This window comes from Ascaphus truei, chromosome 1, assembly GCF_040206685.1.
Source record: "Ascaphus truei isolate aAscTru1 chromosome 1, aAscTru1.hap1, whole genome shotgun sequence".
Lineage (NCBI taxonomy): Eukaryota > Metazoa > Chordata > Amphibia > Anura > Ascaphidae > Ascaphus > Ascaphus truei.
In genome coordinates this window covers 256,315,676-256,332,735 of record NC_134483.1, presented here as the reverse complement: position 1 = coordinate 256,332,735, position 17,060 = coordinate 256,315,676, and the positions used below count along the sequence as shown (strand labels likewise).

Sequence of the window (17,060 nt, the reverse complement as noted above, 5' to 3'; positions counted from 1 at the left end):
AGACACAGACAGACAGACACAGACAGACAGACACAGACAGACACACAGACACAGACACACAGACAGACACAGACAGACAGACAGACACAGACAGACAGACAGAAAGACACAGACAGACACAGACAGACAGACACAGACAGACACACAGACACAGAGACACAGACAGACAGACACAGACAGACACAGACAGACAGACACAGACAGACACAGACAGACACAGACAGACAGACACAGGCAGACAGACACAGGCAGACACAGACAGACAGACACAGACAGACACAGACAGACAGACAGACAATAACAGACAGACAGACAGAGACACAGACAGACACAGGCAGACACAGGCAGACACAGGCAGACACAGACAGACAGACGCAGACAGACAGACGCAGACAGACGCAGACAGACAGACAGACACAGACAGACAGACACAGACAGACAGACACAGACAGACACAGACACTGACAGACAGACAATAACAGACAGACAGACAGAGACACAGACAGAGACAGACAGACACAGGCAGACACAGGCAGACACAGACAGACACAGACAGACAGACGCAGACAGACAGACGCAGACAGACACAGACACAGACAGACAGACACAGACAGACGCAGACAGACAGACGCAGACAGACAGACACAGACAGACGCAGACAGACAGACGCAGACAGACAGACGCAGACAGACAGACAGACAGACACACAGACACAGAGACACAGACAGACAGACACAGACAGACACAGACAGACAGACACAGACAGACACAGACAGACAGACACAGACAGACACAGACAGACACAGACAGACACAGACAGACACAGACAGACACAGACAGACAGACACAGACAGACACAGACAGACAGACACAGACAGACACAGACAGACAGACACAGACAGACAGACAGACACAGACAGACAGAGACAGACAGAGACACAGACACAGGCAGACACAGACAGACACAGACAGACACAGACAGACAGACACAGACAGACAGACACAGACAGACACAGACAGACACAGACAGACAGACAGACGCAGACAGACGCAGACAGACAGACGCAGACAGACACAGACAGACAGACACAGACAGACACAGACAGACAGACACAGACAGACACACACAGACAGACACACACAGACAGACAGACACAGACAGACAGAGACAGACAGACACAGACAGACAGACACAGACAGAGACAGACAGAGACACAGACACAGGCAGACACAGACAGACACAGACAGACAGACACAGACAGACACAGACAGACAGACACAGACAGACAGAGACAGACAGACAGACACAGACAGACACAGACAGACAGACAGACACAGACAGAAAGACACAGACAGACAGACACAGACAGACAGACACAGACAGACACACAGACAGACACAGACAGACAGACAGACACAGACAGACAGACACAGACAGACGCAGACAGACAGACACAGACAGACACACAGACACAGACAGACAGACACAGACAGACAGACACAGACAGACAGACACACAGACACAGAGACACAGACAGACAGACACAGACAGACAGACAGACAGACACAGACACAGACAGACACACAGACACAGACAGACAGAGACAGACAGACACAGGCAGACACAGGCAGACACAGACAGACACAGACAGACAGACACAGACAGACACAGACAGACAGACACAGACAGACAGACACACAGACACAGACAGACAGAGACAGACAGACACAGATAGACAGACACAGACAGACACAGACAGACAGACACAGACAGACGCAGACAGACAGACACAGACAGACACAGACAGACACAGACAGACAGACACAGACAGACAGACAGACACAGACACAGACACACAGACACACAGACACACAGACACAGACAGACACAGACAGACAGACAGACACAGACAGACAGACACAGACACACAGACACAGACACACAGACACAGACAGACACAGACAGACAGACAGACAGACGCAGACAGACAGACAGACGCAGACAGACGCAGACAGACAGACAGACACAGACAGACAGACAGACGCATACAGACGCAGACAGACGCAGACAGACACAGACAGACACAGACAGACAGACACACACAGACAAACACAGACACAGACAGACACAGACAGACACAGACAGACAGACAGACACAGACAGACACAGACAGACAGACAGACACAGACAGACACAGACAGACACAGACAGACAAACACAGACACAGACAGACAGACAATAACAGACAGACACAGACAGAGACAGACAGACACAGGCAGACACAGACAGACAGACACAGACAGACGCAGACAGACAGACACACAGACACAGAGACACAGACAGACAGACACACAGACACACAGACACAGACAGACACAGACAGACACAGACAGACAGACACAGACAGACAGACACAGACAGACAGACAGACACAGACACAGACAGACACACAGACACAGACAGACAGAGACAGACAGAGACACAGACACAGGCAGACACAGACAGACAGACAGACACAGACAGACAGACACAGACAGACAGACACAGACAGACAGACACAGACAGACACACAGACACAGACAGACACAGACAGACAGAGACAGACAGAGACAGACAGACACAGACAGACAGACACAGACAGACAGACACAGACAGACAGACAGACACAGACAGACGCAGACAGACAGACACAGACAGACACAGACAGACAGACAGACACAGACAGACAGACACAGACAGACACACAGACACAGACACACAGACACACAGACACACAGACAGACAGAGACAGACACAGACAGACAGACACAGACAGACAGACACAGACAGACACAGACAGACAGACACAGACAGACACAGACAGACACAGACAGACAGACACAGACAGACACAGACAGACACAGACAGACACAGACAGACACACAGACACAGACAGACACAGGCAGGCAGACACAGGCAGACAGACACAGGCAGACACAGAGACACACAGACACAGACAGACACAGGCAGACACAGGCAGACACAGACAGACAGACACAGGCAGACACAGGCAGGCAGACACAGACAGACACAGAGACAGACACAGACACAGGTAGACACAGACAGACAGACACAGACAGACACAGACAGACAGACACAGACAGAGACACAGACAGAGACAGACAGACACAGGCAGACACAGACAGACACAGACAGACAGACACAGACAGACGCAGACAGACGCAGACAGACAGACAGACGCAGACAGACAGACGCAGACAGACAGACGCAGACAGACAGACACAGACAGACGCAGACAGACAGACACAGACAGACAGACACAGACAGACAGACACAGACAGACACACAGACACAGACACACAGACACACAGACAGACAGACACAGACAGACACAGACAGACACAGACAGACAGACACAGACAGACACAGACAGACAGACACAGACAGACAGACACAGACAGACACAGACAGACACAGACAGACAGACACAGACAGACAGACACAGACAGACAGACACAGACAGACACACAGACACACAGACACAGACAGACACAGACAGACAGACACAGACAGACACAGACAGAAAGACACAGACAGACAGACACAGACAGACACAGACAGACAGACACACAGACACAGAGACACAGACAGACAGACACAGACAGACACAGACAGACACAGACAGACACAGACAGACAGACACAGGCAGACAGACACAGGCAGGCAGACACAGACAGACACAGACAGACAGACACAGACAGACACAGACAGACAGACAATAACAGACAGACAGACAATAACAGACAGACAGACAGAGACACAGACAGACACAGGCAGACACAGGCAGACACAGGCAGACACAGACAGACGCAGACAGACACAGACAGACAGACACAGACAGACAGACACAGACAGACAGACACAGACAGACAGACACAGACAGACAGACAATAACAGACAGACAGACAGAGACACAGACAGAGACAGACAGACACAGGCAGACACAGGCAGACACAGACAGACACAGACAGACAGACGCAGACAGACAGACGCAGACAGACAGACAGACACAGACAGACAGACACAGACAGACAGACACAGACAGACGCAGACAGACAGACGCAGACAGACAGACGCAGACAGACAGACGCAGACAGACAGACGCAGACAGACAGACACAGACAGACGCAGACAGACAGACACAGACAGACAGACAGACACAGACAGAAAGACACAGACAGACACACAGACACAGACACACAGACAGACACAGACAGACACAGACAGACACAGACAGACAGACACAGACAGACAGACACAGACAGACAGACACAGACAGACACAGACAGACAGACAGACACAGACAGAAAGACACAGACAGACAGACACAGACAGACAGACACAGACAGACAGACACACAGACACAGACAGACACAGACAGACAGACAGACACAGACAGACAGACACAGACAGACACAGACAGACACAGACAGACAGAGACACAGACACAGGCAGACACAGACAGACAGACACAGACAGACAGACAGACACAGACAGACACAGACAGACACAGACAGACACAGACAGACAGACACAGACAGACGCAGACAGACAGACAGACACAGACAGACACAGACAGACAGACACAGACAGACAGACACAGACAGACAGACACAGACAGACACACAGACACAGACACACAGACACAGACAGACACAGACAGACAGACAGACACAGACAGACGCAGACAGACACAGACAGACAGACAGACACAGACAGACGCAGACAGACACAGACAGACAGACACAGACAGACACACAGACACAGAGACACAGACAGACAGACACAGACAGACACAGACAGACAGACACACAGACACAGAGACACAGACACAGAGACACAGACAGACAGACACAGACAGACAGACACAGACACAGACAGACACACAGACACAGACAGACAGAGACACAGACACAGGCAGACACAGACAGACACAGACAGACAGACACAGACAGACACAGACAGACAGACACAGACAGAAAGACACAGACAGACACAGACAGACAGACACAGACAGACACACAGACACAGACAGACAGAGACAGACAGACAGACACAGACAGACAGACAGACACAGACAGACACACAGACACAGACACACAGACACAGACACACAGACACAGACACACAGACACAGACAGACAGAGACAGACACAGACAGACAGACAGACACAGACAGACAGACAGACACAGACAGACAGACACAGACAGACAGACACAGACAGACAGACACAGACACAGACAGACGCAGACAGACGCAGACAGACGCAGACAGACACACAGACGCAGACAGACGCAGACAGACGCAGACAGACAGACAGACACAGACAGACAGACACACACAGACAAACACAGACACAGACAGACACAGACAAACACAGACAGACAAACACAGACAGACACAGACAGACAGACACAGACAGACAGACACAGACAGACACAGACAGACACAGACAGACAGACAGACGCAGACAGACGCAGACAGACAGACACACACAGACAAACACAGACACAGACAGACACAGACAGACAGACACAGACAGACACAGACACAGACAGACAGACAGACAGACACAGACAGACAGACAGACACAGACACAGACAGACAGACAGACAGACACAGACAGACAGACAGACACAGATAGACAGACAGACAGACACAGATACACAGACAGACAGACACAGACAGACACAGACAGACAGACACAGACACAGACAGACAGACACAGACAGACGCAGACAGACACAGAAAGACACAGACAGACAGACACAGGCAGACAGACAGACACAGGCAGACACAGGCAGACACAGACAGACAGACACAGACAGACACAGACAGACAGACACAGACAGACAGACACAGACAGACACAGACAGACACAGACAGACACAGGCAGACACAGGCAGACAGACACAGGCAGACACAGAGACACACAGACACAGACAGACACAGGCAGACACAGACAGACACAGGCAGACAGACACAGGCAGACACAGGCAGGCAGACACAGACAGACACAGAGACAGACAGACAGACACAGAAAGACAGACACAGGTAGACAGACACAGACAGACACAGACAGACACAGACAGACACAGACAGACACAGACAGACAGACACAGACAGACACAGACAGACACAGACAGACAGACACAGACAGACAGACACAGACACAGACAGACAGACAATAACAGACAGACAGACAGACACAGACAGAAAGACACAGACAGACACAGACAGAAAGACACAGACAGACACACAGACACAGACACACAGACAGACAGACACAGACAGACACAGACAGACAGACACAGACAGACACAGACAGACAGACACAGACAGACAGACACAGACAGACAGACACAGACAGACAGACAGACACAGACAGACACAGACAGACAGACAGACACAGACAGAAAGACACAGACAGACACAGACAGAAAGACACAGACACAGACACAGACACACAGACACACAGACAGACAGACACAGACAGACAGACAGACACAGACAGACAGACACAGACAGACACAGACAGACAGAGACGCAGACACAGACAGACAGACAGACAGACACAGACAGACACAGACAGACGCAGACAGACAGACACAGACAGACGCAGACAGACAGACACAGACAGACGCAGACAGACACAGACAGACACAGACAGACAGACACAGACAGACAGACAGACAGACACAGACAGACACAGACAGACACAGACAGACACAGACAGACACAGACAGACAGACACAGACAGACAGACACAGACAGAAAGACACAGACAGACACAGACAGAAAGACACAGACACAGACACAGACACACAGACACACAGACAGACAGACACAGACAGACAGACAGACACAGACAGACAGACACAGACAGACACAGACAGACAGAGACGCAGACACAGACAGACACAGACAGACAGACAGACAGACACAGACAGACACAGACAGACAGACACAGACAGACACAGACGGACAGACACAGACAGACAGACAGACACAGACAGACACAGACAGACAGACACAGACAGACGCAGACAGACACAGACAGACAGACAGACACAGACAGAAAGACACAGACAGACACAGACAGACAGACAGACACAGACAGACAGACACAGACAGACACACAGACACAGACAGACACAGACAGACAGACAGACACAGACAGACAGACACAGACACACGCAGACAGACAGACACAGACAGACACACAGACACAGAGACACAGACAGACAGACACAGACAGACAGACAGACACAGACAGACAGACACAGACAGACAGACAGACACAGACAGACACACAGACACAGACAGACAGAGACAGACAGAGACACAGACACAGGCAGACACAGACAGACACAGACAGACAGACACAGACAGACACAGACAGACAGACACAGACAGACACAGACAGACACAGATAGACACACAGACACACAGACACAGACAGACAGAGACAGACAGACAGACACAGACAGACACAGATAGACACAGACAGACACAGACAGACAGACACAGACAGACAGACACAGACAGACAGACACAGACAGACAGACACAGACAGACACAGACAGACACAGACAGACACAGATAGACAGACAGACGCAGACAGACGCAGACAGACAGACACAGACAGACACAGACAGACAGACAGACAGACACAGACACACAGACACAGACAGACACACAGACACAGACACACAGACACAGACACACAGACACAGACACACAGACACAGACAGACAGAGACAGACACAGACAGACAGACACAGACAGACAGAGACAGACACAGACAGACAGACAGAGACAGACACAGACAGACAGACAGACACAGACAGACAGACACAGACACAGACAGACACAGACACAGACAGAGACAGACACAGACAGACAGACACAGGCAGACACAGACAGACAGACACAGACAGACAGACGCAGGCAGACACAGACACAGACAGAAACAGACAGACACAGACAGACACAGAGACAGACAGACACAGACAGACAGACACAGGCAGACACAGACAGACAGACACAGGCAGACACAGACAGACAGACACAGACAGACACAGACAGAGACAGACACAGACAGACAGACACAGACAGACAGAGACACAGACAGAGACACAGACAGACACAGGCAGACACAGACAGACAGACACAGACAGACACAGACAGACAGACACAGACAGACAGACACAGACAGACGCAGACAGACAGACACAGACAGACGCAGACAGACAGACACAGACAGACGCAGACAGACAGACACAGACAGACGCAGACAGACAGACACAGACAGACACAGACAGACAGACACAGACAGACAGACAGACAGACACAGACAGACACAGACAGACAGACACAGACAGACAGACACAGACAGACAGACACAGACAGACAGACACAGACAGAAAGACACAGACAGACACAGACAGAAAGACACAGACACAGACACAGACACACAGACACACAGACACACAGACACACAGACAGACAGACACAGACAGACAGACAGACACAGACAGACAGACACAGACAGACAGACACAGATAGACAGACACAGACACAGACAGACAGACAGACAGACACAGACACAGACAGACACAGACAGACACAGACAGACAGACACAGACAGACAGACAGACACAGACAGACAGACACAGACAGACAGACAGACACAGACAGACAGACACAGACAGACAGACACAGACAGACACAGACAGACACAGACAGACAGACAGACACAGACAGACAGACAGACACAGGCAGGCAGACAGACACAGGCAGGCAGACACAGACAGACACAGACACAGAAAGACAGACAGACACAGACAGACAGACAGACAGACACAGACACAGACAGACAGACACAGACAGACAGACACAGACAGACAGACACAGACAGACACAGACAGACAGACAGACACAGACAGACACAGACAGACAGACACAGACAGACAGACAGACACAGGCAGGCAGACACAGACAGACACAGACACAGAAAGACAGACACAGACACAGACAGACAGACACAGACAGACAGACACAGACAGACAGACACAGACAGACACAGACAGACAGACAGACACAGACAGACACAGACAGACAGACACAGACAGACAGACAGACACAGACAAACAGACAGACACAGACAGACACACACAGACAGACAGACACACACAGACACACTCACACACTCACACAGACTCACACACTCACACACTCACACAGACTCACACAGACTCACACACTCACACAGACAGACAGACAGACAGACAGAGACAGACAGAGACAGACAGAGACAGACAGAGACAGACAGACAGACAGACAGACAGACACAGACAGACAGAGACAGACAGACAGACAGAGACAGACAGAGACAAACAGACAGACAGAGACAAACAGACAGACACAGACAGACAGACACACACAGACAGACACAGACAGACAGACACACACAGACACACTCACACACACACAGACACACTCACACACACACTCACACACACACACACACACACACACACACACACACACACACACACACACACACACACACACACACACATAGACACACATACTGCTGCGGCAGAGTTTATTCGAGCATTTGCCCGTTCTCTGCCGCAGCAGTAGCCTGGCGCGCGCCCGAGAGTGACGGGCGCGTGCCGAAGCAGCGGAAGAGCGCCCTCCGATCGGGGCGCTCTCCCTACCGCTGCCGGGTCCGCCGGGTCCCCCGGAACCCCCTGCCGCTGTCCCGCGATCGCGGGACACCAGGGCTCCCTCGGGGAGCCCCTGGACGCGCGTGCAGGGGGCGCACGCTCCCGATGACGCGTGACCGCGCGTCTATGACGCGCGGCACGCCGAGGGGCGGCCACTAGCAAGCCGGGAGATTTCCCGGCTTGCGGTACCGACCACACTCGAATAAAGTGTGTCGGTACTGTAGACACACTCACACACAGACACAGACAGAGACAGACAGACAAATACAGACAGACACACACACACCACACACACAGACACAGATAGACACAGACACACACACACACACACACACAGACTCACACACTCACACACTCACACAGACTCACACAGACTCACACACTCACACAGACAGACAGACAGACAGAGACAGACAGACAGAGACAGACAGACAGAGACAGACAGAGACAGACAGAGACAGACAGACAGAGACAGACAGAGACAGACAGACACAGACAGAGACAGACACAGACAGACACAGACAGACACAGACAGACACAGACAGACAGACACACACACAGACAGACACACACACAGACAGACACACACACACTCACACACTCACACAGACTCACACGCTCACACAGACAGACAGACAGACACAGACAGACACAGACAGACACAGACAGACAGACACAGACAGACACAGACAGACACAGACAGACACAGACAGACAGACACAGACACAGACAGACACAGACAGACACAGACAGACACAGACAGACACAGACAGACACAGACAGACAGACAGACACAGACAGACAGACAGACACAGACAGACAGACAGACACAGACAGACAGACACAGACAGACACAGACAGACACAGACAGACAGACACAGACAGACACAGACAGACACACAGACACAGACACACAGACACAGACACACAGACAGACAGACACAGACAGACACAGACAGACAGACACAGACAGACACAGACAGACAGACAGACACAGACAGACACAGACAGACACAGACAGACAGACAGACACAGACAGACACAGACAGACTGACGCAGACAGACACAGACAGACAGACACAGACAGACACAGACAGACAGACACAGACAGACACAGACACAGACAGACACACCACACACACAGACACAGATAGACACAGACACACACACACACACACACACACACACACACACACACACATACACAGACAGACACACACACACACACACACACACACACACACACACACCACACACAGACACACACACACAGACACAGACACACCACACACACAGACACAGATAGATATACACAGACAGACACAGACAGACACACACACACAGACACAGTACAGTACATACACAAACACAGACAGACAGACACACAGAGACACACACACAGAGACACATACACAGAGACACACACACAGAGACACACACACACAGACACATACACAGAGACACAGACACACAGACACACACACACAGACAGAGACAGACAGACAAATACAGACAGACACAGACACACACACACACACACACACAGACACACACACACACACAGACACACACACACAGACACAGACACACAGACATACACACACAGACTCATACAGACACATTCAGACACACACACAGACAGACACAGACAGACAGACATAGACAGACACAGATACACACAGACACACACACAGACACGCATAGACAGACAGACACACACACAGAGACACACACTCACAGACACACACACACAGACACACACAAACACACACACACACACACACACACAGACACACACACACAGACACACAGACATACACACACTGACTCATACAGACACACACACAGACAGACAGACAGAAAGACAGACACAGACAGACAGACACAGACAGACAGACAGAGACACAGACAGACAGACACACACACACAGAGACAGACAAACACAGAGACAGACACACACACAGACAGACACACACACAGACAGACACACACACAGACAGACACACACACAGACAGACACACACACACTCACACACTCACACAGACTCACACGCTCACACAGACAGACAGACAGACACAGACAGACAGAGACAGACAGAGACAGACACAGACAGACACAGACAGACACAGACAGACAGACACAGACACAGACAGACACAGACAGACACAGACAGACACAGACAGACACAGACAGACAGACAGACAGACACAGACAGACAGACAGACACAGACAGACACAGACAGACACAGACAGACACAGACAGACACAGACAGACAGACACAGACAGACACAGACAGACAGACACAGACAGACAGACACAGACAGACAGACACAGACAGACACAGACACAGACAGACAGACACAGACAGACAGACACAGACAGACAGACACAGACAGACACAGACAGACAGACACAGACAGACACAGACAGACAGACACAGACAGACACAGACAGACAGACAGACAGACACAGACAGACACAGACAGACAGACACAGACAGACAGACAGACACAGACAGACACAGACAGACAGACAGACACAGACAGACAGACAGACACAGACAGACAGACAGACACAGACAGACACAGACAGACACAGACAGACAGACACAGACAGACAGACACAGACAGACAGACACAGACAGACAGACACACACAGACAGAGACAGACAGACAGACAGACACAGACAGACACAGACAGACACAGACAGACAGACAGACACAGACAGACAGACACAGACAGAGACAGACAGACACAGACAGACAGACACAGACAGACAGACAGACACAGACAGACAGACACAGACAGACAGACACAGACAGACAGACAGACAGACACAGAGACAGATAGACACAGAGACAGACAGACACAGACACAGAGACAGACAGACACAGAGACAGACAGACACAGAGACAGACAGACAGACACAGACAGACAGACACACACAGACAGACAGACACACACAGACACAGACAGACAGACACACACAGACACAGACAGACACACACACAGACAGACAGACAGACACACACAGACAGACAGACACACACAGACAGACAGACAGACACAGACAGACACACACAGACAGACAAATACAGACACTCACACACACACAGACACACTCACACACAGACACAGACAGAGACAGACAGACAAATACAGACAGACAAATACAGACAGAGACACACCACACACACACACACACAGACACACACCACACACACAGACACACACAGACACACCACACACACAGACACAGATAGACATACACAGACACACACAGACAGACACACACACACAGACACACACACAGACACAGTACATACACAGACACAGACAGACAGACACACACACAGAGACACACACACAGAGACACACACAGAGACACACACACAGAGACACACACACAGAGACACACACACAGAGACACACACACAGAGACACATACACAGAGACACAGACACACACACACACACACACACAGACACACAGACTCATACAGACACACATACAGACACACAGACAGACAGACAGAGACACACACACAGACACAGACACACACACACACACACACACACAGACACACAGACATACACACACAGACTCATACAGACACATTCACACACACAGACAGACAGACACAGACAGACAGACAGACAGACACAGACAGACACAGAGACAGACAGACACACACAGAGACACACACACACACACACACAGACACACACACACACACACACACACACACACACACACACAGACTCATACAGACTCATACAGACACACACACAGACACATACAGACACACCCACACACACATACAGACACACCCACACAGACATAGACAGACACAGACATAGACAGACATAGACAGACACACATAGACAAACACACACAGACAGACAGAGAGAGACACACACACACACAGAGACACAGACAGACAGACACACCCACCCACAGACACAGACAGAGAGAGACACACACACACACAGACACACACAGACAGACACAGACACACAGTCATACATACAGACAGACACAGACACAGTCAGACAGACACACGAACACACACCTCTCTCCCTAGACGGGGAAGTCTCCCCCCCTGCGTCCCTGAAAAGTTTGCCAGTGAGAGCGAGTTGAAGGAGAAGCTGCTGTGCAGGGTGATCAGTGGCCAGGGACATGTGATTAAAATTGGCATGAAGAAAGGAGGCTGCAGCCCTGAGCCTCGCACTCTCCTAGCACTGCCTGCAGCTCTCTGACTGCTGGAGACACTAGGGGAGGGAGGGAGGGAAGGAGGTGTAGCACAGTGTAATCCCAGCTCTCCCCCCTCTGTAGACACGGAACCCCGGGCACGGCGGCCATTTATTTATTTATTTTAAAATAGCGTGACCCCGTTTATAGCACGGTCGGATCGGATGGCCTCCGAGGACCGCTCTATAATGGGGTTGTGCTGTATTTGTCATGCATGCAGATGGTATATACAGTATTCATTAACCACCGAATCAAAATAGATCTACGGCAGATGTAAATGTAGCATGAGCATTTAGAGTCTCGGTGAACTATGCTAGCTATCTATATATAAATGCCATGAGGAGCATGACGCAGCTCTAACATCACTGCATCATTTTAGTGCTGATCTAATCAAAATACACAGTTGACCATAGTGTACAGTATGAAACTCGATAATCACATCCAATCAAATAAGGGTGGTATGTCATTAAACGTACGAAAGTGAATGAATGCTGAATGCAGATGGATACACACACCCAAAGCTAAACTATGTAAGTATTAATGCCACGTGGAGTGCAGCTCAGTTACAAAGTTGTTGCTATATTTTTATCAAAATGACTGAATTGGGTTTCTCCACTGCTACACATACGATGTGAAAACAAATTGCAATTTCTTCCACCCTCTCGTGCCAAATATATTCACTCCATGTGATGTACACATATCGCAGACCCATTAACCAGAGCCTGTGAACTGGGGAGGCAGAATACGGGTAGAGAACATAGTGTTGCCAATTGCCAGTAATCTGATTGTGGCGCAAAATGATACACAGTGTCACTAAAGTGAATGCAACGGGACACTACGTGACGTCATGATGCAGGAAAATCCCTGGAGACGCCGCATGAATGATGGTGATTTAAAAAAAAATGTAGCAGAGTTATATATGATATAGACTAGGTACCTACAAAATCTTCTCACTATTGGTCACGAGACAAGAAATGTTGCATCAACATCCAATTTCTTACTTTTGCTTCCTTAACTGTTAAATCCTCTTGTGCTTGCTTTATAGGATTTTGTTTGTTTTTCATAAGAATGACCGTTTGAGCTGCAAAGCCAAAGTCCAACCACCGAGACTGAATGGAGCAAAAACAGGGGTGTTTTCCACGAGAAGTCCTCATCGTCCCAATGCAATAGGACTGACACTGGCTAGACTGGAAAAAGTAGAAGGTAATGTTGTATCACATAATTGTTTGTTTAATCTATTTGAGTGTGGATGTAAACATTTTTAGTATCCCATTTTGAATATTGTCTGTGTCAACTGGGCCCTTTTTCAAATTGTGTCACAGATGACACAGCTGAAATCTTACTGAAAAAGGGGTGAATGGTTTCCCAGCTTACTAAATAAGGAACTTTTGAGTGCGTGTGCTCAGACTAAAATAGTTATACTTTTCTTCTTTGACATCAATATATTAATAACTTCTGATCATACCAACACATATTCATATATTTGTATATGTGTTACGCTATACAAGCATTCCAGATAATTTCTTTATAGATGCTTGCAGTGATTAGATTTTGATGCGTAAATTGTAAACTACAAGAGTACATCCCAAGTCCTATACATGAAGATTTTGGAAAGTCCAATATTGCATTATTATCACAGCAAAGTTATCCAAATTATAAAATGAAAAGAAAGCAAACGCCAATCCTAACTTACTATATATACGGTTTAAACTTCAACTCAAAATATTTTATTGGATAATTGGGAGGTCACATTAACCCTATTTACTTTTATTAAAGGTTTGATGAGACGGTTAAGCCAATGGTGGCAACACAATATAATTCTGCAGCGATTAAGTCCAAAAATGGGACACACATTCACTGAGTATGAAGTACACGAGAGGACCGTGTTAACTGTGGGAGTGTCATAGAGGGAGGAGGAGGTGACATGAAGGTTGGAGAGCGTAACGTGGAGAAGGGAAGTGGTTGGTTTTGGAGGGGTTATGGATGACATGGGGAGAGGTGCGGAGGGGCGACTAGGTGACACGGGTGGATGAGTGAGTGACCTGAAGGGGGAGAGTGGGTGACATTGGGAGCTGTACTTCTCTTCCCCGTGCACATGGAGAAGGGCCACTGCAATTGTTGGTAGGAGCGCGTCCATGACCTCTGGTCAGCTGCTTAATACTGGTGTACTCGTTAATACTGTCCTACACCTCCTCTTATTCGCGGAGAACAAAATAGCTGACAGAAGGGAGAAACTCTTGTCCGAGGCAGCAATGTCCCCGCTCCTTCTGCACCGGGTAGAGAGGGCAGCGTTTGTGGGCTGCAAGTTAAGTCCCCATGGGCCAACTGATGCCCACATCTCGGTTAAGCAATAGCAAAACTGGTTATTAAACAGGCTTTATTTTGCATTCATCAGAACTACTTACCTTTAAAAAATGCATGATTTACATTTTTTGCTTTTGTTAATCATTGCATGCAACACTTCTTTGTTAAGAAATAACTTGCATACTGCAGATGGTTACTTTTAAAGCAGTTGGCTTCCTCTGAAAGGGTAAGCAAACCATTTAGTCTAAAAAAACATTAAAAAATGTTATGGCTTTGTGAGTGATGAGCATTACAAGAATGTACAAAGCTGACTTAATCTGTGTATTCATGTGTCATCTACCATGTAGGCAGTGGAAAGGCTGATTTTCCCATGATTCTTCCTTTAAAAATTGTCTTCTGCACTGTACACTGTCCAGGACAATGCTTGTGTATGTTAGCAAGGCATATGCAGTTGTAAGGAGAAAGTAAACACAATGGGGTGTATTTACTAAAGTACAGTAGTCATTTTTGTTTTTATTACCGGTTCTAGATTTGAATCATTGTTAACGCTAGGTAATGGCTATTGTATCCCTACTATACTGTACTTATCAAGCTTCTGAAGAATGCAACTTTTTGTCTTGCAGCGTCTGTATCTCTTGTCTCAAAGGGTTAGTTTACTGGATGGCTGAAGAATGTCACAAACGCCAACATCTGCTTTCAAATGGGAC

General features: G+C 49.0%; 1 protein-coding gene across 2 annotated transcripts in view; it reads left to right on the top strand.

Moving 5' to 3' along the window:
• TRMO (tRNA methyltransferase O) overlaps nt 1-17,060 on the top strand; it is a 107,511-nt gene that overhangs the window by 73,409 nt on the left and 17,042 nt on the right. For both annotated transcript variants that reach the window (XR_012802070.1, XM_075603277.1), the window contains exon 2: nt 15,095-15,252. Coding sequence is in view for 1 of the 2 variants with exons in the window: in XM_075603277.1 (XP_075459392.1) it covers nt 15,095-15,252 (158 nt within the window). In the remaining variant the exon portion in view is untranslated. The remainder of the gene's footprint in view (nt 1-15,094; nt 15,253-17,060) is intronic.